Below are 27,771 nucleotides of genomic sequence, written 5' to 3' on the forward strand. Positions count from 1 at the left end.
CTATTTTAGAGTGGCCTACGAAGCCATTTATTTATTTATTTATTTATTTTATTTACTTATTTATTTTTTAAAGATTTTATTAATTTATTTGACAGAGAGACAGCTAGAGAGGGAACACAAGCAGGGGGAGTGGAAGAGGGAGAAGCAGGACCCTGGGATCGTGACCTGAGCTGAAGGCAGACGCTTAACGACTGAGCCACCCAGGCGCCCCTATGAGTCCATTTATGATTTGGCCTCTACCTCTTTTTTCTGCCTCATAGTGTTAGTCTTCTTCAGTAAGGAATAATACCATATTTTCTAATGTCTGTGTGCCTTTACGCTTGCTGTTCTTTGGCCTGAAATGCCTTTCCTTGGTATGTCTGTCTGCCTGGCAAACTCTCATCCTTTCGAGAAGCAGTTTGAGAATCAGGTCTGTAAAACTCTGACTTTGACATCCCCAGGTAGGTTTGGGCACTCCTTTTTTTTTTTCTTTTTTAATACTCCAGTCATTTGTGTGTGTGTGTATGTACACACACAAATGTATATATAAAATGTATAATTATAATTTCCCCCCATTTTAACTCTTAACCAAATTGTACTATGATTTTTTTTTTTTGCATGTGTTATTTCACTAAATTGTAAGGTTTTTTTTTTTTAATTATAAGTTTTTTTAAAGACAGGTACTATACCTTTTTATTGGTGTCTCCACAGACAATGACATGTGCATGCCTGGTACATAGCAACTGTGTGGGACATAATTTTCCTGAATCATGTGTGAAACAGGAGAGTGAAAAATAAAGGCCAGAGAGGGATGCCCATGGTTTTTCTAAGGAGGTGGTCAGTGGAACATGGGGATCTTTAACATTTAATCTTTGATATAGCAGAGAAAAAGGCCTTTTGTTTGTGCAATGATGTATTCTAGAGGAATAAAGAGAACTTATGATCTTATGAAAATTTAAGTGGGGATAAATGCTTTGTTGCTCTTGATACATGGGGAACATGTAAAAAGTACATTTTTTTTAGAAACAGGATTATTGCTTACTGGTGGAACATGGATTTTAATTTGTAGAGGCAGTGGAGATTAAGAACTACTAATCACAAGATACTTGAAATGCAGCCACAGTGAATTTAAAGAATCTAAGTATTGTGCAGTTAAAATGTGATTATTGGTGTGACTGAGAGGATAGAGTCATAAATAGGGATGTTAATGTTAGTGGTAGGTTCACTTAATTGGAAAAAATATTTATTGAGTAATATACTAAATATAGTGTTTTATTTTCAAGATTATTTCACATCCATAATCATATTTGACCCTCAACTTTGTCACTGTGCTGTGATACTCAGTAGTGTAAAGCCTAAAGTAGAGGGGCTCTGTCTTCAAGGAGATAACCGTCTGGGAGGCAACTAACAGATATGAAACAATGAAGAGTAGTACAAATTAGTATATAATGAAGTGCTAAACTGGGCAGTATGATTCCTAAATATTGCATGGGTTATGAGAATGGAAAGAACTTGAATGAGTTGGTTTCTTTTATTCACTCAACAAATATTTGAGGACCTTTTGTGTGTGGGGACTGTCAGATACTTCCCTGAACCTAATTTCATTTGTCACTAAAAGTATCACTGAGAGCTACATTGTTAAATGACAGCCATCCTTGGAGCTACCTGCAAAAACAACACAGCCAGATGGCGGAAAGCTAAGCTTGAAATTATGGCTTTTAACTTCTAACTCCAGTTAGGAGTGGTAATCCAGTACAGGATGTGGTAAAGGTTTTTTGGAATAGGGACTTGAAAGATGATAGAATATAGCTTGATGAAAAGCAAAGAGTCAGGGTTTTCTAGGAGAAGTGAAAAATGTGACTGAAAAAAGCATTGAGGGGAGAAGGAACTGGGACATGTTTTTGTGGCAGTGAGGAAATGGGCCTCACCTGAGTGGAGGGTGAATATAAGGTAGGAATGGAAAATAAAGTTACATGGAGCAGGATCTTTAAAAGATCTTTAAAGTTAGACAGGAAGTGTTAAGAGACAGTAAAATGAATTAAAAGTATAGTTTATTTTAGAAAGGGGCAATTCCTATCATCCAGATTGTGGGTGTTAGTTCACTGAATATTTCCTAAATTCTTTCACACGTCTATGGTCTCTCCCTTAACCCCCCCACCTCTACTGGCTGCAGGTGTAGGTGTTTTGGTATATTCCTTGAAAAGCAATGAATTTCAGGCTTGCCTATTCTTTTATAGGCCACAAATTTCATGATTTTTTGACAGTTTTCCTAAGAAAAATGTGTGTGGCTTCTTATAACTTTGACCTTTTATTTATTATTTGTATTGTTACATTATCTATTATAATTAAGCCTTTGACTTGATTCTGTGAAAAGGAACTGGCATTGGGCCAAGCTATGTGAGCATTACCGAGGTTCTGTGGTTGGTTTGTTTATATTACTGAGATATATACAGTACTCTGCTTGATGGATTCTTTACTTGCAAAACTTATCACCTACATCAAGTTCAACAACTTGAGTTCTGCCTCCAGAAGGCTCCTTCCTATCCTGTCCCAGTCAAATCTACCTTAAATTGTTTTTCTATTTGTTTTTGATTCTCAGTTTTCATTGTAACAGTACTTAATTAGCTCTCACATGTCAGGTTTTATTTTAAGCAGAGAACATATATTACCTTAAACCTCAAGGAAATTCTATAAGATTTATTTTACAGATGAGGCATAGAAAGGTTAAGTAACTTGACCAGAGTCACACACAGTGGAAGAAGTATGATTTGAACCCTGGCCAGCTGGCTCCAGAATCTTTTCACTTCCACTGTGCTATATTGCTTAGTTTCAACAGAACTTCAACAGAAGTTATTGGTAGATATTACATTGTATAATTGTAAACATATTTTGTGTGGTAGCCCTTTGTGGCAAAGTGAATTTTCAGAGTTTAAAGGGAAGGGTAGAAAAGTAGAAATATTTTTGAGCCTTAATAGGGAAAAATGTGCCAGAGTAGGCAAGAGCTTTTGCAGGGAGCTTAGCTTTTAAGACTAGGAAGTATCGTTTTGTTTTTGTTTGTTTTTTTAAAAGACTTTATTTGAGAGAGGGAGAGCACAGAAGGAGAGGGAGAGGGAGAAACAGACTCCCTGCTGAGCAGAGAGCCTGATGTGGGGCTTGATCCCAGGACCCTGAGATCATGACCTGAGCTGAAGGCAGATGCTTAACCCATTGAACCACCATAGGAAGTATGATTTTGTGGGCATAAAACATAGGAGAGTTTGAGTCAGGACAGAGCATTGTAGAGGTTGGAGAGTATGATAGCCTTGTATTTGATTGTCATTATAATAGGTTAAAATGTCATTCTTGCTTAGGGTATTCAAAATGTGATTTTTCTTGTTTCAAAAAGCATCAATAAAAAAAGACTTGATACACGCAACAAACAACATGGATCACTCAAAATATGCTGAACTAAAGAAGCCAGTTATGAAAAGAGTATATATGATTCCATTTGTATGACATTTTAGAATAAGCAAAACTAATCTTTGGTGAGAGAAAGCAGATAATTGGTGGCTTGGGGTAGGGGTGGGAGCTTAGGTGGGGGGAAGAATGTTACAGGCTGAAGTAATAGCACTTAGGTCCTGAAACAATTATGAACTTGGGCTCTTTGGAGAGCAGAGAAAGCCATATGACTGAAGCTTAATGAAGGGAGAATGGAGAATAGAAGTCAGAGATGCAGACAGAAGCTGGGTTGGTGTAAGCCATGATAGTATTTGGGTATAATTGAAGTTATTGTGGTAAATCATTGGAAGTTGGAGAATGAATTTTGTGTCAAGCACTGAAGCAAGAAGTTGGGGAAAAGGCTATTGCAAGTAGTTCAGGCAATTGATGGTGTTCTGGGCAAGGATAGGAATGGTCAAGATTGAAAGAAATGATTGAAGTCAGGAAATATTTTGTTAGGTAGAGCTGACAAGAATTATTGTTGTGGGGGATGAGGAGAAAAGGTTTTAACGATGACTCCTAGGCTCTTGAGGGGATGGTAGTGCTATTTTTTGAGACCAGAAAGTGGAGAGAAGAATGTGTTTGGGAGTGGAAATTGTTTTATGAGATGGTTGTTTAGATCTCTGTGTTCATCGGGAAATATCTTTTTTCTAACTTTTTGCTTCTATTTTACACCTTGATTGTTGAATTGACTATTGTAGGTGGTGGTACATTTTTTTAGTATGCTTGTCTAGAGTTGACCCTGTCTTCCCTTTGTGCTAGGATGTCTGAATTGATTGAAAAAGAAACTGAAGAATATCGTAAGGGAGATCCAGACCCATTTGATGACCGACATCCTGGTGAGACCTGTGTTCTCTTAAGCCTGACTCTAATTTTCTAACAAAAGGAAATAGCTTAATAGGAAAATTTACAATTGAAATAGCATCTTTCCTGCTAGGTTGTAAGATCATCTAATTGTTAAAATATTGCTCAAGGTGGGAGAAGTGAGGAAAAATAAATTCCTGAAAAAATTGAAATATTTGTAATGTTTACATATCAAATAGAAGATAACTAACTTCAAGGAACTAAATTATGTAGGTATACTTTACTGACACCATTGGTATGTTACTTAAAAAGGGAAAAATGTTCTCCCCTTTTGACTTTTAACCCCAAAGAGATTATCCTTTGTACCTCATCTTTCAAACAACAGTTTGAAACAGTTATGAACTTGGATTCTTTGAAGGAGAAAAAGGGATAATTATCCTTTTACTAATGAGGAAATGTAGTTGAAAATGCATTCAGTGCCTTGTTTTCAGTTACGAAATTGATACTTGGAACCTTGAATAATAAACAGGTTTCTTAATGTCTGCTTTAGTATTTCAGCAGCTAAAGTATGCCATTTCATGTTAATTTGGCTTTATTTTGGGCTAATTAGAACCATGACAATCCAGTCTGCTTTGGCATGGAATTTGGTATGATACAGAGCTATATGAGACTCGAGACTTTGCCATTTTATGTTTTCTCTAAGGTGGAGTACCAGTCGTCAAAGCTTAAATCATATATGGGTCCATGCTGCATATAAACTTTCTCTGTGTAAGGTCAAAAGCAGTCCTTTGTGGAAAAAAGAGATAGATATTGTATGTGGAGAGATATGAGAATGAGTGGGACTTACAAAAATAAGAATGTTGTATACCTACCTGATCAGTACAGGGTTAATTTCTATCTCTTAGACTTTTGTTCTCAAATCTAAGTAAGCTAGGCATTTCAGATTGAGTGTCCAGTTATTTATGTGATACCTGTTGCTTTGTCCTAGCATCCCTACTTGTGACTTTAGAGTAGTATTCACCTATTTAATTCTTCAGTAAAGCAGTCAGAGCATGAAGAAGTACGAATGTGAATGTGAAATAAGAAATTAAGTTAATGTATGGGGTTATGAAAAGAATTAAAAGAGAGATGATCATGTTTAGTGACCTTAGAAAGGCCTTGGAAGGGATGAAATGGTAATGAAGAAGAAGGGAGAGACAGAATGATACGCCTCTTTTCAGTAGAAAATTTAAAGACTTTTTTCCTCCCTACCTCTTACGTTAAGCAGTATTTGTCATTAGGCATAATTTCTGTTAATAAAAAGAAGGTGTCAGTTTTCATCTTTTATAAACAAAGTTAGGTAATCCGAGGTCCTCAGCTAGTTTTTATGATACCATTCTGTAACTTTTCCTTTTGTGATTTACTTTGGAATACTAATTACAGCTTGGTAGAAACTTTGAATCGGTAGCTCACTCTTTTCTTCATCCTGAATTGTATCCTTTGACTAAATTTGCCACTCTAATGATCTTAAAGGAAAATTAAAATAGATGGTATCTGCTTTAAAAACCAATAATTTTCCCAGTCATTAATTCTTTTACCTTTAGGCTGTGTATTGAGTAGATCCTAGGTTCCTGGCCTGGAAAGTTAAGATGGCCAAGGTAAGTTACCATATCTTTAGAGTTAGCGATTGCTTAGTGGGATTCCCCTCCTGAGCCCTGCCCCCACAACCTCGGCTATCATTACAGGCTTGAGGCTGCATCTCTGGTATTGTTGGCATTATAGTTGAAAGGGAGTTTGGACTTGGAGTCTTACCTCCTCCAGTCCACCCATCAAAAGAAGTTTTGCTTCCTACATTAATCTGGCTGGGAAATCAGGATTTTTCTTTCTCTTAAGTCTCCTTTATGCTTCTTTTTTAGACCTTGTGTACTGCAATGCTGGTGTGGGTCTAGTGCACATTTCATGTAATTTAGCATTGCTGTGTAGGCAATTTGCTGGGAGATGGGAAAGTTAGAGAGCAGTGTCTCAAGTTTTTATATTGTCACTTTTAATTTTAGAGCATGTTTTTTATGAAATCTAATTCATCAAAAGAATCTTTTGTTTCCTTTTATTTTTGCAGCATTTTAATAGTTATTGTAACAACCCAGGTGCCTTTCCAGAGGTTTTACTTGCTTGACTGGGATGACTTACTTATTCCTTATTTGTTCCTCCCCTCTTCTTTTTGGTAGGTCGAGCTGATCCAGAGTGTATGCTGGGCCACTTGCTGAGAATACTCTTCAAGAATGATGATTTCATGAATGCAGTAGGTTTGCTTCTTACTTTTCTCCAGAGATTATCATTAGCAGATGCTATACCTTTATTGTTTGTAAAGACCTTTCTCCTGCGGTCTTGACAGAATTGGGAATAGAGTGGGTAGATTTTTTTTTTTGGTATTGGTTTAACGAGATAAGCATCCTGGATTTCTTTCTTACTAAAGTCCTGGTTGTAGCCAAGGTGTTTTCTTTTCAGTGTATACTTCGTTGAGTTGAATACTGGTAAGGACTCACAAGGCATCTGTGCTCATCCCTTTGGCAAGATGATTTTAAGCTTGGGAATATAGACATTTTCTTGGGTTTCTGAATAGAAAACTAAGAGTGATACATGAGGCATGATTCTGCACCGACACTGTGGTGTGTGCGTTGGGCATGTGGAGGGAGAGAAAGATACCTTCCCTAACTCTGGGCTGTTGAGAAGTAAATGAGCAGGGAAAATACATCTAGTGTTCACAGCTCCTGAGACATAGTAATCGTTCAGTAAGTTGTAGCTGTTAGGTTTGTTTTTTGGAGGCCAGAGTGCATGATGCTTGGAAGCATGGGTTTTGGGGTCCATGTTTGGGGTTTAAATGCAGCTTCACTGTTCACTGATGGTTTGATCTTGAGGCAACTTAAGCCTCTAACAACCTTCATTTTCTCAAGCTTTATTTTCTTAATCTATAAGATAGGGATGATAGTTCTTACGTTTAAAAATGTTTTTGTAATCTTTGAAATTAATCATGAAAAGTGCTTAGCACAGAACCTGGTACATGAGGGCTAAGTATTAGCTATTATTATTGTGTGTATTATATTAACTCCCAAATTTATTTCTCAGTCACTAGTATCTTTTCTGTACCTCAGATCATTTCCAGCTGCCTTCTAGATATTTTCACCTGGATATCCTCCATAGGCACCTTGAGTTCCACATGTCTAATTGTTTGCTCTACACTCTCTTTCTCTTGTTCTCTAGCTCAGTAATGATGTCCTTTTCTAGCCAGCTAGAAGTTATCCTTTATTTTTCCAAGCTCTCTTATGCAGTGAACTTACAGGTCTTATCATTCCCATTCCATTAACCTTCACAAATCCCTCCACTTCTTTCTGCCCTTGTTGCCAGACCTTAGTTTAGCCACTACCATCTCTCTCTTGGCTATCCCTCTTAACTGATTTATCATCTTGTCTTGTTCTCCTTCAACCTATTCACTGTACAGCCCAGAAATATTTCTAAAATGCAAAAAGTGATGGCACCCTTTGCTTACAGTCCATTAGTGGTTTCCTGTTGCTCTCAAGATAAATTTTAAATTCCTCAGTTTGAAATACAAACCCAATATCTCTCTCTGGCCTTTGTCCTCTCAATTTTAAGTTCTTGCCCTTTGGCTCTTCTCTCCTCCCTACTCCTCCTTAGCTACTCCTATTTGTCCTTTACATTCTGGCTTAGAATCCCTTCCCCTCTAAAGTCTTCTCTGATTCTTCTGCAGGAGTTTGTGTGGCCTCCTACAGGCTTCTATAGCATCCTGTACTCAATGATATTTGTTTTTCCAGCTGTCACCTCTGTTGGATTATGAACCCTTTGATGGTGGGACTGCGCCTTATTCACTGATATATACCCAGCACAGAACACAGTGTCAGTTAGTAGTGGAGATTCAGTAGTATTTGAGCGCTAAAATGAAAGTTTTATTAATAAATTTACATATACTTATAATTTATGTATAATATTAAATATATTTATAGTATAATTACAAATTCAAGTTTTTCATTAACCATTGTCAAGAATGGGAAGGGGTTATCTTGTCCTGCTTTATCTTTCTAAAAAAGTATATGTAAGAATAGGGGTAAAAAAAAAAATAGGGAGTGATTTCTTCTTGATACTCTTTAAGCTTTAATTCTGTAGTTGCTGATTTGTTGTTTTTTGGGGGGGGGGGATTTGATTTTAAAGCTACAGAAGAAATAATATATCCCATCGTGGCTCAGCAGGATCCTGTTTATAAAGGTTTAATTAGTAATCGTTAGTTCTTAATACCCCTGAGGCGAGTGATGGGAATATATTAAGGGTGTATTAGACTTCATTAATTTGACTGTGTTGAATTTCAGATGAAAAGTATTCCTCCGTTTTTTATAGCTGGTGAACGCATATGTGATGACAAGCCGAGAGCCCCCTTTAAACACTGCAGCTTGCAGACTCCTACTGGACATCATGCCAGGGCTGGAAACTGCTGTTGTCTTTCAAGAAAAGGTATTTACTAAAAAGAAAAGTCATCATTTTATTTTTAAATTGAATGTCGATCTGTTTGATTTGTCTTTGCTAAAATAATTATAGATTTTTATGACAATAGTAGTATGTTGTAAAAATGGAAGAAATCAAGATAAGCAATAAGAAAAATTTAAGGATAACTTTTCGTGCTGCTTGGGTGCTATAGTATTTCTTAAAATCTTAAGAGCATATGTTTTTAGAATGGTTTTATGATCTTATTCAAACTCTTATTCTTGATGAATTGTCTTCCTTACTGAGGAAGGAATTTCTGCCTTGAGGAAGCCCATTCTCTTGGTGGTATTTATTTTTTAATTTTTAATTTTTTTTCTTTTGGGTGGTATTTAATATTTACTTATTTAATATTTGAAGACTTGTTTTGTGCTGTGTTTTATGCTAGGTGTTGGTAATATTTTGTCATCAAGATGGGAGCTTACATTCACATAATGTATTTGGGAAGGCAGACACAAATAAACTGATAATTTCAAATAAGAATAAGTATTATGAAGACCAGAAAATGATAATTTGATAGTGACTGTGTGTGTGTGTGTACTTTAAACGTCAAAAATTAGTTGCTCTATTTTTAGAAGTAATAAAGGTATTTTGTTCTCAGCATTAAGAATTTGCACATGGCTTTCTTTTTTTTTTCCCCAAGATATTAAAATTTAATTTTTTGAAACAGTCTGGAAGTCTTAGTGTAGTTAAATATATAAACCAAATGAAAGATTTGGAAGTAGATTTTCATTTAACATTTAAGAAAATTTTATTACAGAATTGTATCACAGAAAGTCTTTTAGAGAATAACATTGTGTAATTAATGCTATAATTTGCAGTATTGTATATAGACTAGATTTAAAAATCTCCAGTTAGTTTACCATTTTGGGAGACCAAAAAATCTATATGCCTGTCAGAAATATTTTAATATGAATTCTTTTGAAAACCAGGATGGCAAATGAAGCATTTATAGCAGTGTATTTGTATATGCAAGATTTGTAGAAGATTACAGATGATTTTACTCTGCTTTGTAAAAGTTTCCTGGTTGTCATTATAGGAAAACCATCTCTGATTCTTTATAGTTTCATCGTTGTATATTTAGAATGAAGTGAATACCCTTTGGATGTCAAACACTGAGAGATATTTTGAAAAATAAAGTTTTCTGCAGTTTAAGAACAGCTTTGTTTCTTTTTCTTTCTTTTTTTTTTTTTAGAGAGGGGAGAGAGGAGAGAGAATCCCAAGCAGACTCCATGCTGGGCATGGAGCCTGATGCAGGGCTCGGATCTCACAATCCTGAGCTCATGACCTGAGCTGAAATCGAGAGTCAGACACCCAACCGAATGAGCCACCCAGGCACCCCAACAGTTTTGTTTATTAATAACTAATTTCTTTTGGGAGAAGTGAATTATTAAGGAAAATCATAGGAAAATTAGATAGGAAATAACATAACCTTGAATCCAGTGTCCTAGAACACAGATTACAAACTTCTTTGACATTGTGAGACCTTACTGTTGGATTACATGATGATCTTTATCCTTCAGAAGTATCCTCTGCAAATTTTTTGGTGTGAATCAATATTTTACTTCTTTAAAAAACATCTAATTATAGCTTGTAAATTAATGAGTTGGAAATCATTATTTTTGGACGGATTGGCTACTGGTGTTTCACGAAGCTAGGGTTAAGACTCACTGCTTTAGAGTAGTGTTTCTCAAACTTTGTGAAACATATTATGTTTTTACATGCAACCCATTACATATATATATGAAAAAGAACTTTCTTGAACATTGCTTATTCTTTGTGCAGTGCATTCTGATATTTTCTATTTCATTTCCTTTTTATTTTAGAGGTGGTTGCAAGTCACTAAATTGATTTTATTACTTCTAGCCACTATTTTAAAAAGTTGCTTATTTGTACTTTCAGAGATAGTCAAATAGCTTTAAATTTTATTTTTGTTTACAATTATTTGTGTAGTTTTCTTCATTATGTTACAGAACTGAGTACTTTAATACTGTTTGTGTACTAGGTTTTTCATATTGTTGTTTGTCAGTGTATGCTCTTAATCCAGTCAGATCAGGACCTTTAGGGGCTTATTTTTTGAGTATTGCTTTAACATTTTTCTCTTTGAGGTTGTCTTAAATTATTGGAGGTGGGAGGGATAAAATCAGAGAATGAAGTCTCAAAGTATAATCTCTAAGTGAGCGTTTCCCAGATTTTAACTCTGCAACATTAAGATTCCTTTAAATGTTAATAGGTGCTTTATGAAAAAAGTCATTTAGGTGGATGCCTACCATTTATTGAGTGCCAGCCCTGTGCTGTGCATTTTTTTTTTATCATATGTAGTGCTCACAGTATTCCATGAGAGGTAGGAAGAAAACCATGAATATATGGCTTTTCAGAGGAAGAGAGAAAAAAATGGTTTTAAGAGAGATGGAAGGAGACCCAGATCTGTCTCATTGACCAGCTAGGATAACTTGTCAGCTTTCCTGTGGCATGCACATACGAATTCTGGGTAAACTGTAATAAACTCTTAGAAATTCCTATATGCCAGAAATGAAGAGGTAATTGTAAAAACAAAGTGGTAATTGAGGACAGGAGACAAAACCTTGGCTGAAGAGTTGGAACTGGGATCTTGACCCCTGCATAAAACTGGTACTCCCAAAGGACCTTCATTGAAACAGTGCAAAAGAGAAATACCTGCTTACTGCCTTGGGGAGATGACAGGTTTCTCAGTTTCTGACCCCACGCTAAGGGGTAGGGGTGGATAAATCTCTGAGAAACTCTGGGCATGACCTTTTTTGGGTGCATGTTTGAAATTTCTACCATATGATTAGAAAGATTGGTATTAATTCTTCTTTAAATGTTTGGTATAGAATTCACCAGTGAATCCATCTGTTTCTGAGTTTTTCTGTTTTGGGAGGTTTTTAATGACTGATTCAATCTCCTTACTACTTATAGGTCTATTCAATTTTTGTATTTCTTTGTGAATTAGTTATGGTAGGTTGTGTTTCTAGGAATTTGTTCATTTTATCATTTTTTCTAAATTATTTTCTTGGTGTACAGTAGTTTATAGTGTTTTATAATCTTTTTTATTTCTGTAAAATCGGTAATGTCCCCTGTTTCAGTCTTTTTTTTGGGGGGGGGGGGCGGTCTAGTTAAAGGTTTGTCAGTTTTCTTGATCTTTTCAAAGAAACAACTTTTGGTTTCATTTTCTGTTTTTTTTTTTCCTATTTGCTGTTTTACTTGTCTTCACTGTAATCTTTATTATTTCCTTACTTCTACTAGCTTTGGGTTTTGTTTGCTCTTTTTCTAGTTCCTTAAAGTATACAGTTAGGTTATTAGGGTTTGAGAGCCTTCTTTTTTAATGGTATGTGTTTGCAGCTATAAATTTCCCTCTTATAGTGCTTTTGCTACATGGCATAAATTTTGGTATGTTGTGTTTTTGTTTTCATTCATTGCAAGGAATTTTCTAATTTCTGTGTGATTTCTTCTTTGACCCCTTGGTTGTTTAAAACTATGTTAATTTCCACATATGAATTGTCCATTTTCCCTTGGGTTGTTGATTTCTCATTTCATTCCATTTTGTTTGGGAAATTTTTTTTTTTTTTTTTTTTAAGATTTTTTATTTTATTTATTCGAGAGAGAGAGAGCACGAGTGGGGTGAGGGGCAGAGGGAGAAGCAGGCTCTCTGCTGAGCAGAGATCCTGGGACTCTGGGATCATGACCTGAGCCAGAGGTAGATGCCCAACTGACTGAGCTACCCAGGCGCCCTGAGAAAATTCTTTATAAGAGTTTATTCTTTTTTAATTTATTAACCATGGTGTTGCCTAACGTGGGCTATTCTGGAAAATGTTCCATGTGTACTTAAGAATGTATATTCTGGTCTTGTTGGGTGGAGTGTTCTCAATATGTCTATTAGGTCTAATTGGATTATAGTGTTCAACTCTTCTGTTTCCATACTGATCTTCAGTTTGGTTGTTCTATCCATTATTGAAAGTGGGGGTACAGAGTTTCTGTTTGGGATAATAAGTTCCGGAAATAATATAGTGGTGATGGTTATGCAACATTGTGAATGTGCTTAATCTCACTGAATTGTACACTAAGAATGATTTAATAAGCTTCAAAATTATTGGATGTAAAAGAATCAGAACTTTTTTTTTAAAAGATTTTATTTATTAGAGAGAGAGCACTAGAGAGAGAGCAAGCACAAGTGGGGGGCAAAGGGAGAGGGAGAAGCAGGCTCCCCGCTGAGCAGGCTTGATCCGAGGACCCTGGGATCATGACCTGAGCCGAAGGCAGACACTTAACCAACTGAGCCACCCAGGCGCCCCAAGAATCAGAACTCTTAAGAAAAGTCCAAGACTATGGGGAAAAAATGGCCATTTGGGAAAGGAACCAGAGAACTACTGGATATAAAAATTACAGTTACTGAATTTAAAAAACTTTAGATGAGTTATTAAGTTTAGACACAGCTAAAGATAAAATTAGCAAACTGGAAGATCTGATAGGATAACCAAAAATAAAGCCCCTAGAAATAAGAGCTGAAGAATAGGAAAGAAGTTGTTATATAGAGATTAGAATTAGAAAGTTCAAAGTATATCTAAAAGGAGTTTTAGGAGGAGAGAATAGAAAGAAAAGGGAAAGGCAATATTCAGGAAGATGAGGCTAGGATTTTACAAATAAATGAAAGACATGACCAGTCAAGATTCAGGAAGCCCAAAAGAAATACCAAAGACAGAGGAGATCTTAAAAGCAACCAGAGTAAAAAAGATTCCTACAAATAATCAAACAGAGCAAACTCTGCCACAGCAGCAATAGAGGCCATGTAATAGTAGAAAATGTCTTCAGAGTACCTCTGTAAACCTAAGAGTATTGACCAAATAAACAAAAGGGGGAACAAAAATTCTGGGTAACATGTAGATAGGAGCTCATTGGAGTTAGTATTTTAAGGTTCTTATACTGTTTGGAGAGAGGGGAAATAAAAGGCAATTAAAATAGTAAATATATTTTCATGTCAAATATTTTAAAACAAATTTCTCAAAATGTATTTTTCAGTTTTTTTTTTGTTTTTTTTTAAAGATTTTATTTATTTGACAGAGACAGAGATAGCAAGAGCAGGAACACAAGCAGAGGGAGCGGGAGAGGGAGAAGCAGGCCTGCCGCTGAGCAGGGAGCCTGATGCGGGGCTTGATCCCAGGACCCTGGGATCATGACCTGAGCTGAAGGCAGATGCTTAACTGCCTGAGCCACCCAGGTGCCCCGTTCAGAGTGTTATTTTTTTGAAAAGAGGTTAAAATGTTTAGAAATACATGGGATAATGACTCCATGACCCTAGAGAAGAGTTTTAGATACAGAAAGCACCAAGTTTAAAAGAAAATATTAAATTTGATTACATAAAAATTAAGAACTTGTGTTTATCATGAAACACTGGTAAAAGATGTGTATTTCATAGAAGTGGAAGCCTGAATGGTCAGCAGGCATGAAAAATATGTCTAACCTTATTAATTAATGAAGAAATTCAAATTAAATGCAATGCCTTTTTTTTTTTTTTTTTAAGAGAGTGCTTGAGCTGGGATGGGAGTGGGGGGTGGGTAGGGGGAGGGAATGAGGGAGAGAGAGAATCTTAAGCAGGCTCCACGTGTAGTGCGAAGCCCAACACGAGGCTCAATCTCATGACCCTGAGATTGTGGCCTGAGCTAAAATCAAGAGTCAGACACTTGACCGACTGAGCCACCCAGGCGCCCCTGCAATGCTATTTTTATACCCACCAGACTACGGAAAATAAAAAGTGTGACAGTGGCCAAGTTTTGGCAAAGATGTAGGAAAAAAAGGACTATTCACTGTTGGTGGAAATGTGAATTGTTGCAGTCACTTTGGAAAATAGCCTAGTATCCTCTGGTAAAGTTGAGCATGCACATATCCTGTGGTTTAGCAGTTCTGATCCTAGATGTCCACCCTAGGGACATGCTTGCACAAAAACAGTTGTAGTTGCTTAAACCAACAAAATAGCAAAATATGGAGTTGAAGAACATCTGGAGGTACACTGCCTGGGATCATACCCCAGCTCTGCCACTCATGTTACTTAACCTTATTGTGACTTGGTTTCCCCTTCTGCAAATAATTACCCGATCGTATAGTGTTGATATGAGAAATTATAGGTTATGTTGAATGCTGTTTGTGACAGATACATGTAACTATAGGTGAATGTAAAAAACATAATGTTGAGTAATAAGTAGCAGAAAAATACTTATGGTACCATGCGGTTTATACAGTTCAAAGCATGTAACATTTACCAAAAGTTTAACAGGAAAATTGTTAAAATTAAGTAACTGTAGGTACCGTTTGGGGAGAGAGGATACAGGCGGTACAAGGAGGAACACATGGAAGGTCTCTGTCAAGTTCAGTGGTAGATCATGGGTGATTTTCATTTTCTTTGGACTCTACATGTTTGTATATATTTCATAATAACTAATTAAAAATTTGGGATATGTGGAGTTAAGTACTTTTTGATGGATGACTTCTCATTAATAATGTTAATTGTGCATTGTGAACTTCAAAGAAGGACATAGAATTTTTAGTGCTCCCCACTTGGTTATTGAACATTTTGGGTCTTAAACATCTCAAGTGGGACTATATTATGTGATTATTGATCTTTAGCTTGAATTTTAATGACTAAATAAGAATCTTTTTCACAGATGCACAGCTGTTTTAACTAAGCCACTTGGACACTTAGTTTACTTGCATTTTTTAATCTTATGAGCAACACTGAAATATTTCATTAAATTTTTTTTCACAAGACTGGAATCTTTGTTTATATCTTTAATTATGAAAATGGTCTTTGCTGAATTGTACTATTTCATTTCTTTACTATAGGAGGGAATCGTTGAGAATCTTTTCAAATGGGCCCGAGAGGCTGATCAGCCATTGAGGACGTATTCTACTGGACTGTTAGGAGGTGCTATGGAGAATCAAGATATTGCTGCCAACTATAGGGATGAGAATTCACAGTTGGTAAGGACTATGTTAGAATTACTTTCTGTATAAGATGGGAGAGTATTCACAAGTTCTTTCTTGCTACCTGAACTCAAATAGGTAGGTCTTATTCATTACCTTGTACTGCAGTAGAGCTATAATTTCGACATTTCAAGATTACTTTTCACAAGTTTTGATTTTACTTTTTTTAACTTGACAACATTTTTCATCTTATCAAGGATCATGATAGTTTATACTAGGTAAAGAATAGTACCATTCCCTTTCTTTTCCCAACATTTGGATTATGAAAATTTTCAAATATATAGCAAAATAGAATTTTACAGAGAACAGCTGTCTACATACCACTTAAATTGTTTGTGAACATTTTACTAATTGTATACCCATCCATCCACCTTTCCTTCTATTCATCCACCATTCCTTTTTTTTTTTATGTAGTTCAAAGTAAATTGCAGATAATTTGTCTCTCTTTTTTTTTTAAACTAAGCATAATCCTACATTTTAGTGTTGGTTCAAAAAATAAGTACTTAAAAAATGAAAAAGTGGTGAATTTGAAAAATATATTATGTAATTATGTAGGTGGTGGCAGTATCTAACAATACAGTTTACAACAGGTACAAGTTTGAGAAGTCTTCATCATGTTTTCTTTTTTTTTAAAGTCAGGTTTATTGGGGTATAATTTACATAGAGTAAAATTCACTTTTTTTTTTTTCCCTTAATGTCCATCACACATTTACCCTGTTCCCCCACCTCTCTTCCCTCCAGGAACCCTCATTTTGTTTCCTATGATTAAGAGTCTCTTATGGGTTGTCTCCCTCTCTGACTTCATCTTATTTTACCTTTCCCTCCCTTTCCCTATGATCATCTGTTTTGTTTCTTAAATTCCACATACTTCATGTTTTATTTTCAAAGACACTTTTAAAAAAAATCATGGATATGTCTGGTATTTGCCTCTTCAGGTGTGATGGTCCAGCCTAGCTTGATTCAGATAGATCAGTTGTGAATGATGTGTGATGTGCAAATGTGGTTTGGGTTTTCTGGGACATTTTATGAGGAATGAGACTTTTAGCTGTTGATTATTTCATCATGCTATAGGAATCAGATCAAAATATTGATCAAATCTTTACCATTTCTAGATACTGAGGTAAGTGCATGAGGATTTAGTTCTCCTTAAATGGAAATAAGATTTATTTATTGAGAATCATTTAAATCACTTAAATTAAGATGCCTTTTATTCCAATATCTGTTGATAGGTGGCAATAGTACTTCGAAGATTGAGGGAGCTGCAGCTTCAGGAAGTGGCTTTGCGGCAAGAAAACAAGCGTCCCAGCCCACGAAAGCTCTCCTCTGAACCTCTTTTGCCTCTGGATGAAGAAGCTGTGGATATGGACTATGGCGATATGGCTGTAGATGTAGTGGATGGTGAACAAGAGGAAGCCTCCGGGGACATGGAGATCTCCTTTCATCTTGATTCAGGTCACAAGACCAGTAGTAGAGTGAACTCAGCAGCCAAACCTGAAGAAGGAGGATTGAGGAAAAACAAGGCAGCAAAACAGGGTGACAGAGAGAATTTTAGGAAAGCCAAGCAGAAGTTAGGTTTCTCAACATCTGATCCAGATCGCATGTTTGTTGAGCTGTCTAATAGCAGCTGGTCAGAAATGTCACCTTGGGTGATTGGCACCAATTATACCCTTTATCCTATGACTCCTGCTATTGAGCAGCGACTTATTCTACAATATTTGACCCCCCTAGGAGAATATCAGGAGGTAAGCTTATTGGAAAGAATACTGTTCACACTTTGGGACTATTGTGCTTATTTCTGAGATATTTTATGGTAGCATTTTATACTTTGATGTGTTTTTACTGTAATACAGAAAAGTCTTTGCCTCAAACTGGTGAAGTCTTATGCCACTGGTAAAGTCTTAGGTCACTTCTGATGCAGGTCTATTTGATAAAAGTGTGTATGTTTATAAAGGAATGGGGGAGAGGTACCTCATTTTTAAAAATCTTCTGTCCTTATAGTAGAATGGGAAATATGGGAAAATAAAGCCAGTGTTAAGATTTATTTTTGTCTTCATTTTAGTTACTTCCCATATTCATGCAACTCGGATCACGGGAATTGATGATGTTCTATATTGACCTGAAACAGACTAATGATGTCCTGCTTACATTTGAGGCCCTTAAGGTAAAATTCTTTTTTTTTTTTAAGATTTTGTTTTTACATAATCTTTACAAGTCAGTGTGGGGCTTGAACCCAGAGCCCTGAGGTCGAGTCACATGCTCCACTGACTGAGCCAGCCAGGTGCCCCACTCACGGTAAAATTCCCTTTTTTTTTTTTTAATATTTTATTTATTCATTTCACAGAACACAAGCAGGGGGAGCAGCAGGGAGAGGTAGAAGGAGAAGTAGGCTCCCCACTGAGCAGGGCCCCCCCCCCCCCCGAGGTGTGGCTCCATCCCAGGACCCCGGGATCATGACCTGAGCCGAAGGCAGATGCTTAACCGACTGAGCCACCCAGGCGCCCCAGAATTCTTTAAAAGTATTATATACTGACCGTTTTATTGACCTGGATGTACCCATGTGTTTCCGTATGTAGCATCTCTGGGTTTTATTGCTCAGGGCATTTCTATTGCCAGATTTGTCAAAATAGTAACAAATGAAAATTTCTTATTTAGATAGAAGAGATGAGGCTTACCAAGTGCTTTCACAGAAATTCAGGGGTCAGTCCTAGGGGATTGAATATTCATGTAGAACCTGGATCTAAATGTGGGAGTGGCCTCAGTTATTGTTGTTGAATAGGAATGGAAAACTGTGTGTAGTACCTTAATATCCTACTACTTTTTAAATATTCCCCCTGTGAGCCAGCATCACTTTTTCTGAATTCTTAATTATATATATATATATATATATATATGTATGTGTGTGTGTATATATATGTATATATACTGTGTGATGTTAGATTATCTAGAGTGAACAAAATATAAATCAGACAATGAGTAAAGAAATAGAGGCAGACCCCAATTCAGTAGAGGTAAATGATTTCCTAGGTTGCAGAGGCATTAAATATGGGAGGGCAGATTAGTCTAGCCCACTATGATAATAAAGGTAATCTGAATGAAGAGAGAGAATTTGAATGAATAACACTGTGGCTGTCATACAGTTCTACCAAGCAGGTAACTTTATGAACAGAAGTACCCTTCTGTGCTGTTTATAATATTAAGATAAATAAATCAAGTTTCTATGGTTTGGTTAAGAGAGACCATTTATGGGGCACCTGGGTGGCTCAGTCGTTAAGTGTCTGCCTTCGGCTCAGGTCATGATCCCAGGGTCTGGGATCAAGCCCCGCATCGGGCTGCTCCCTGCTCAGTGGGAAGCCTGCTTCTCCCTCTCCCTCTCTCACTCCCCCTGCTTGTGTTCCCTCTCTTGCTGTGTCTCTCTCTGTCAAATAAATACATAAAATCTTTAAAAAAAAAAAAAAAGAGACCGTTTATGATTTCTTTTAGGTATTATAGATGTTGTGAAAAAAAGTGTGGGGTACAAAGGAAGGGGTGGCTTCTTCTTCCTGAAATGTTTCCAGAAAACACCTCTGAAAAAGAAATGATGGCTCCCTCTGGCTCTTTAAAGTTACAACTTCAAGGAAAAAAAAAAGTTACAGCTTTATTCTTGATATTCCAGAGCTGTGCTGTCCAATAAAAGTTTTAGTAATGATGGAAATTTTCTGTCTCTGCTGTTCAATACAGTGTCTGTTGCCTGTATGAGCACTTAAAATGTAGCCAGTGCCACTGAGGTTTGAATTTTTATCTTAATTTTAATTTAATTAGCCACATGTGGCCAGTGATTACTGCATTGGACAGCACAGTTCCAGAGTATTTTGAAATGAAATAGAAATGAGGGAAATTGGGGCGCCTGGGTGGCTCAGTCGTTGAGCGTCTGCCTTCGGCTCAGGTCATGATCCCAGGGTCCTGGGATCGAGTCCCACATCGGGCTCCCTGCCCTGCAGGGAGCCTGCTTCTCCCTCTCTCGCTCCCCCTGCTTGTGTTCCCTCTCTCGCTGTGTATCTGTCAAATAAATAAATAAAATCTTTAAAAAAAAAAAAAAAGAAACGAGGAAAATTGCCTTTCAGGTCCCAGAAATTTTAAATTTGGAGGAGGTCAGATATACACTGGAGTAATACATATTTCTGTGTCTGGATGCAGCATGTGTGTGTGTGTAAATTCATTATGCTTTGAACAATGAAATGAAGCTGGAGGTCCGAATTCTCTCCAGTCCAAAGGTTTTGCTTTCCAATGCAGCATCCTGTCCTGAATAGGATAGAGTGGAAGAAGGGATTTGGACAGTTGCTATGTATATAGGTTATGTATGAGGAATTATAATGGGTGTCATTATTCAACTGTTTCCATGCAGAGTCGTATAAGGGATTAAAGAAAATGAAATAAGGGTGAATAGGGAAAAATCACAAAAGAGATCTTTCTTATGGGGAATTAATAATGTAGATGGGACACCTGGGCGGCTCAGTTGGTTGAGCATCTGACTCTTGGTTTCGGCTCAGGTCATGATCTCAGGGTTGTGAGATAGAGCCTTGTGTCGGTTCTGTGCTTGGTGTGGAGTCTGTTTCAGATTCCGTCCCCCCCCCCCCCCCCCTTTCTGCTTCTCCCCCTGCTTGGGCTCTCTCTTTTTTTTTCTCAAATAAGTAAATAAAATCTTAAAAAAATAATATAGAAAGATGTGTACTGTTTTATTCAAAAGGAAGACTCAGCTGTATAGGAAGAGGGACAGGTATTGAAGTTAGTAGAAACAAAATGGATTAAAATAACAATTGGAAGAGCCCGCCCTTATATGGAGATAAAACATAAAGAGAGAAAATAGAATCTGCTTACACTAATGAAGTGATCTAGATTATAGGTTTGTATTGGTAAAGGTTGAGCCTGCTTACTCTGTTTTCCTACCTACCTATCCTGGCAGTGGAACTGCCACTTTTTATGGTAGTGACATGTGAAAAGCTACACGCAGGTGGCCTAAGGGTTGGAGGGGAACCGTATGTGGTTTAGCTACTTCTTGGGGGATGGACTTGTGTAACCGATAAAAAGAGTAAAGAAGGAAGGGATTGGAAATACATGTAAGGATTAGTCTGAATATGGGTGTTGAGAGAACTTCTGAAGAGGATACATGCCTGTTGTTTTTGCCATTGACCTTGTCAAGATTTGTATCAAATTCCGTACTTGCCAGTTAGTGTTGTATGTACTTTGTGCTTTTGTCACCACCCAGAAGACACCTTGGTAGGAGAAACAGGAGGGGGAGCTCTAGTTCTTCTGAGGCCCTGTCCACATTAGCCTGGGTTCAGAGTCATCAAGTAGCCTGATGCTCCTATTGTACTTCCTGCCTTTAAAATTGCCCAGTAGATCAGGGCCATCCAGAAGATCACGTCCACCCGGAGATGCTAGTGGGAATTGAACAGGAAGTTAACAAAGCTTTAAAGATAACAAACTTTTTTTCTTTTTAAGATTGATTTATTTGAGAGAGAGAGCTCGCAAGTGTGTGAGAGAGCGAGCAGGGGGAGGGGCATAGAGAGGGAGAGAAGCAGAGTTCCCGCTGAGCAGGGAGCAAGACACGGGACTCCATCCCAGATCCCACAAGAGCCTGAGATCACGACCTGAGCTGAAATCAAGAGTCGACCCTTAAGCTACTGAGCCATCCAGTTGTCCCTAAAGATAACAAACTTTTAAAGGTCAATTTAAGGTGCCTTCTGATAAATTTCAAAAATGTACTAGTTTTGGTAATTTACTGAAGATGGTATTTGGAGTTGAATATATTTGGGGTCAGTATAAAAGAAGACAAAGTTTGTCATTATATTAGATGATGAGTCAGTGAGCCAAAACTAGAACATAGAGCTGATTATGTTTAAAAGAATTAAAATGGAAAGGTTAAAAATCCTTTAGGGAAGCTATGTAATAATAAAATGGTAATGGAATTATGTTCTTATTTATAGCGGTATTTTTTATTTCTTGTTTTTCACCTTTATGAAAACTTTTAGTATTAGAAGGGAGTGTTAAGAAATCTTAAGAGTTTTTGGGTTTTTTGGTTTCCTTTAATCAATACTGGTTTTACTTCTGTTTTGAGGGAGTGGTTGTTTACTTCAGAGGATTCCTGTTATTTAGCAGCTTGATTTAATGTTTTGTGAAGAGATTCTGTGATTATTCTAGATTGTTTCACAGTAACATGTGTCCTCTTTGCTTAGCACCTTGCATCTCTTCTGCTCCATAACAAGTTTGCCACAGAATTTGTTGCACATGGTGGAGTACAGAAATTACTGGAAATTCCTCGTCCTTCTATGGCTGCAACTGGTGTATCCATGTGCTTGTATTACCTGTCCTACAACCAGGATGCCATGGAAAGAGTAAGTACAGTCCGTTTAGGGTATGGGAATGGAATTGGGTGGGGAGACACTAGCACATTCACAGAATGACTTTTGGGTAAGAAAAAATGAGTAGTCGGAGTAAATTTTATTTTATTTTAATTTTTTTTAAAGATTTATCCATTTATAATAGTACATGTGAGGGGGAGGAGGGGCAGAGGGAAGGGGAAAGAGAATCCTCAGGCAGACTTCCTGCTGAGCTTGGAGCTGCTCTGGGGCTCAATTCCAGGACCCTGAGATCATGACCTAAGCCGAAACCAAGAGTTGGACGCTTAACTGACTGAGCCACCCAGGCATCTCTTGAGGTAAATTTTAATGAAAGAAGCAAAGAGCGGGGTGCCTGGGTGGCTCAGTCGTTAAGCGTCTGCCTTCGGCTCAGGTCATGATCCCAGGGTCCTGGGATTGAGCCCTGTGTCGGGCTCCCTGCTCGGCGGGAAGCCTGCTTCTCCTTCCCTACTCCCCCTGTTTGTGTTCCTGCTCTTGCTGTCTCTCTCTCTCTGTCAAATAAATAAATAAAATCTTAAAAAAAAGCAAAGAGCATGAATATATGACCTTTAGAAAGCATTCTAAAATGTAAAATTGTTGGGGCGCCTGGGTGGCTTAGTTGTTAAGCATCTGCCTTCGGCTCGTGTCATGATCCCAGGATTCTGGGATTGAGCCCCATATTGGGCTCCCTGCTCAGCGGGAAGCCTGCTTCTCCCTCTCCTACTACCTTGCTTGTGTTCCCTCTCTCACTGTATCTCTCTCTCTGAAATAAATAGAGTCTTAAAAAAAAATAAAATGTAAAATTATTTACAAAAGGTCATTTTTTCCCAGTTTTTTTACTGTGAATAAAAACAAGCAAGATAAATTGAGTCTAGGGGCTTTATTTAGTTTTTGTCATTTCTGTTGAATTAGTATTAGTTTTTAGGCTCTTTTCAAGGGTCCCTCATGAAGTTATATTTTGCATTTTGAGTCAGTCTGTTATAAAAACAGTAGATGAGGCTTTGTGTATGTTAACAAATAACTTGTGGTAGAGATGATAAAATAATTCCAGTCGTTCTTGGGACTCCAGAGGTTCCCCATTTGGTTCTTCTGTTTTTCCAGTTACTTTTTTATTTAGTGATAAAAAAAAAATATGAGTTAACATTTGAAAAATAATGGGTCCCTAGACACACCTAGGGAAGTTCTTATCATTTCTGTGCTTGGAATATTTTTCTAATATTCCATGTGGTATGGCTTTTCTGGTGGAGTGAAGTTGGTAAATTCTTCTTGGGCTATGTCTTGGTTCATCTTTGCATATTAATAAGGTAATGTTTTAGTTTTAATTTTTTTCCATCTTGATCAACATTATGCGAAGATATATAGTCTTGAGAATAGTAACCTAATCTGTGGATGTATATACAGAATTAATTATGGCTAAGGTAAAAATAAAAAGTGAACCTGGGCAATGCTTTAGAATTCATTGCTCTGTGAGAGACATCAGAATGTGTGTGAAATGAATCAATGAGTGTTGGATAATAAACTTGTAGACTTTAGTATCAGAAGACTCAGTCACTTTTATCACCCTGGGGAAGTCCCTTATCTCTCTGAGCTTCTTTCTCATTTTTTTTTTTTTTTTAAAGATTTTATTTATTTGAGAGAGAGAGAACAAGCAGGGGCAGAGGGAGAAGGAGAAGCAGGCTCCCCACTGAGCAGGGAGCCTGAGACACGGGGCTCGGTCCCGGGACACTGGGATCATGACCTGAGCCGAAGGCAGCCACTTAACTGAGCCACCCAGGCACCCCTCTTCCTCATCTTTTAAGGGGGAATCCTAATACCTATGGAATCAAGCACTGAGAGCATTAAAGGATGTAAATATTTGCAAAATTTGGTACTCAATAAATACAGCTCAGATTTAAGTATGTATCTAAATTTAGGTTTTCAGGTTTGGAATAGATTGTTACAGAATTTCATTTTTTAAACCTTAAGCTTTAAACTCAGAATGACTGGATCAGTAATGATCATTGCATTCTGCAAAGATACCTAGCTATACTGGTGAATTTTTCATGCCTTTTGAAGGTTCCTTTGCCTGAAATTTTTAAAAATTATGTTTTATTTATGTTTTGCAGGTTTGTATGCATCCCCACAATGTTCTGTCTGATGTGGTGAACTATACCCTGTGGTTAATGGAATGTTCTCATGCCTCAGGATGCTGCCATGCTACCATGTTTTTCTCAATTTGCTTCTCCTTCCGGGCTGTGTTGGAGCTCTTTGACCGCTATGATGGTCTTCGTCGTCTGGTGAATTTGGTGAGGTTCTCAATGGCTTCTCTTTGTGAGGAATAGGCGTCCTGCCCCTGCCTTTCAGTAGTGTTGGAGGAAGGAAGTGTTTTTTTTCTTTGAGATTTCATTTTTAAGTAATCTCTACACCCAGTGTGGGACTTGATCATATGTTCCACCAAGTGAGCCATCCAGATACCCTGAGAGGAAGCTTTTGACTGGAGGAATTTTGCTGTCATTCTTTGTGAATGAAGTCTTTTTCCTCCCCGCATTCACAAGTTTCTCTTCCTCTTAAGTGGTTAGAGGACTCTGTGCCATTGTAGACTTGTCTTGAATATAGAAATCTCATAGGGGCAATTGTGTTGATAATCTTGATCTTCCTAAAAGCAACGGTTTTGCGCCGGAATGTCTTTTAACATGTTTAAAAGCTATGTAATTTTTCTTTCTTTCTTTTTTTTTTTTTAAGATTATTTAATTCAGAGAGAGAGTGCATGTGTGCGAGTAGGGGGAGGGACAGAGGGAGAGAGAGAGAATCCCAAGCAGACTCTGTGCTGAGCACAAAGCCCAACATGGGGCTCAGTCTCCCGACCCATGAGATCATGACCTGAGCTGAAACCAAGAGTCGGATGCTTAACTGACTGAGCCACCCACACACCCCAAGCTATGTAATTTTTCAATAACTGTTTACTTTCAGGGATGCCTCAGTGGCTCAGTCGGTTAAGCGTCTGCCTTCGGCTCAGGTCATGATCCCAGGGTCCTGGGATCGAGTCTCACATCAGGCTCCTTGCTCAGCGGGGGCCTGCTTCTCCCTCTACCTGCTGCTCTTCCTGCTTGTGTGCTCTCACTCTCTCTCTCTTGCTCAATCTCTCTCAAATAAATAAAATCTTTTTTTTAAAAAAAAACACTATTTTCAATAACTGGTTTGCTTTTATATGGCTACTCTTAGCATGTTGTATAGACAGATAAGCTTTGATGTTTGTCAGTGTTGTTGAGCATAAACGTTTACTGTAATCCTTTTCTTCTTTTACTTTTCTCTTTTTGTTTTTCCCTTGCTCCCCTTTTGCCCCATTCTGTCTCTTTCTTAATAGATCAGTACTTTGGAGATTCTAAATTTGGAAGACCAGGGTGCACTTCTGAGTGATGATGAAATATTTGCCAGCCGCCAAACTGGGAAACACACCTGCATGGCCTTGCGCAAGTACTTTGAGGCCCACCTGGCCATTAAATTGGAACAAGTGAAGCAGTCACTTCAGAGGACTGAGGGTGGCATTCTCGTCCATCCTCAACCCCCGTACAAGGTGAGAGGACCTTGTCTTAAAAGGGAAAGTTGTTAGCTCTCCATAGCGTATTAGGCCTGAAACTCATTCAGATCAGTGTGGCATGTCCAATGTGGGATGTCCATTGTTGGATTAGAATTGCCCTGTGTGGAGGCAGAATACTTGAAAATGGGTGTACCGGGACCTGTTTTGCTCCCAGTTGTAAGTTGCTACTTTTCTGGGATATTAGAACTAAAAGATGAACTGGAGTGTGTATAAAAGGGCTTTCTTTTATGAAAAGTACTAGATATCTTACCTCCCTTCTGTGTGGAATTTTTTTTCTGAAAGGATACATCTGTTATTCCACTTCTCTATCATTTTTGAACTTACTTGCTGTATTTTGGAGTGAAGATTAATATCTGCATGTTTTAAAAATCACAAATTGAGGAGAAACCGATTATTTGATGTGCTGCTTCTTTCTTTAGCTGTGAAACATACGCACCAACAAATTGAATGTTCTGTTACCCTTTTTGGGCAAAATGTATTGTAAGTCTGGTTATAAATAAAAGGTTAAACATATATTCATTATTTCACATGTGGGCTGCTGACTCAATTGTGGAATTTGAAAGCTGTTATTACTTAGCTTTATTAAAACCTGTTGGCCTTTGAGCTGTGATGGAGAAGGTAGCAGGCAGGTGATAGAGTTCCTTAATGATATGTATCTCTCCTTATAGGCGTGTTCATATACTCATGAACAGATTGTGGAAATGATGGAGTTTTTGATAGAGTATGGCCCAGCGCAACTGTATTGGGAACCAGCTGAAGTCTTCCTCAAACTTTCTTGTGTTCAACTCTTGTTGCAGCTTATTTCTATTGCCTGCAATTGGAAGACCTATTATGCAAGGTGGGATTAGAGAGCGGTTTTAAATGAAATTAGATTTTGCTTTTTGGTAAAGTTGATATTGGTTTGTATATAGCGTATGCTTAGCAAACATTTGTTGAACTGAATTGAAATTTTGGGCATGAATCTGAGAAACTAGATTAAGGAGGATATTTTTATTTTTTAAAGTTTTCATTTGTTAGAGCAAGAGAGAGCGCCGAGCACAAGTAGGGGGCGGGGAGAGGGAGTAGCAGGCTCCCTGTCAAGCAGGGAGCCCAACGCGGGGCTTGATCCCAGGACTCCAGGATCATGACCTGAGCCAAAGGCAGACGCTTAACCGACTGAGCCACCCAGGTGCCCCAGGAGGATAATATTTTTAATTTATAGAGTACTTGTTTATATTTATGGTTCTGATAATGATGAATACTGCACGATAGGCAGGGATCAGCATCTGTACTTTCAGAGAAGCTGTATGATTTACATAGCTGCAGAGGTGGGGTTGAAGTCCTGTCTTGAGACTGCAGTCCAGTATTTTTTGGTACTTAGACTTTAAATATCTCTCTGCTGCTTGACAGCCACATGTAATGTTTATCTTCCTCTCACATAAAACTGTATTTTGTGCTTTTGTTAAGATTTTCACAATTCAGTTAAGAGCTGTTTGGGCAGAGCAGGATGAGGCTCAGAAAAGGACAGCTGATAGAATCAGGAGGTTGGGTGGGTTCTATTTGAGGATGATGTAAAAGAATGAAAACTATATTTTGGAAACAATAGAATCTGGAGAGAAGACAGCAACGAAGTTTATAAAGATTGGTTCTTTACCTTCTTTACCTATCCAGCCATTGCCATTAAAGACAAGACAGGCTTATTTAGGGTGCATATGGCTTGTTTGAGAAGTGTCAGGATATTAAGTCTAGGGAGATACTTTTGGAGCCACCATTTTCAAACTTTTTGGCCTCAGGACCGCTTTACTGTATTAAAAATTATTGAGAATCTCAGAGTTTTTTTTGTGTATGTGTGATAAATCTATTGATATTTAACAATTAGAAAATAAAACTGAGAAAATGTAAAAGTATTTATGAATTTACTTAAAAATAATCTGAACTCATTGCATATTAGCATTTTTAATGAAAAATTTCCAGAATAAAACCAGATAATTTCAGCAGGGTTTTTAGATGTCTGCTTAATATCTCATATCTCCTCCTGTATTCACTCTTTTGTGACTTCATATA

General features: G+C 37.5%; 1 protein-coding gene across 1 annotated transcript in view; it reads left to right on the forward strand.

Moving 5' to 3' along the window:
* Positions 1-27,771, forward strand: part of DCAF1 (DDB1 and CUL4 associated factor 1) — a 72,167-nt gene that overhangs the window by 9,448 nt on the left and 34,948 nt on the right. The window contains 10 exon segments of the mRNA XM_044916988.1: positions 4,219-4,295; positions 6,465-6,538; positions 8,644-8,757; positions 15,637-15,774; positions 17,007-17,519; positions 17,837-17,938; positions 21,990-22,148; positions 24,257-24,436; positions 25,495-25,704; positions 26,397-26,566. Of these exon segments, the coding sequence (XP_044772923.1) occupies positions 4,219-4,295; positions 6,465-6,538; positions 8,644-8,757; positions 15,637-15,774; positions 17,007-17,519; positions 17,837-17,938; positions 21,990-22,148; positions 24,257-24,436; positions 25,495-25,704; positions 26,397-26,566 (1,737 nt within the window).

The sequence above is a fragment of the Neomonachus schauinslandi genome, chromosome 1 (assembly GCF_002201575.2).
Source record: "Neomonachus schauinslandi chromosome 1, ASM220157v2, whole genome shotgun sequence".
NCBI lineage: Eukaryota > Metazoa > Chordata > Mammalia > Carnivora > Phocidae > Neomonachus > Neomonachus schauinslandi.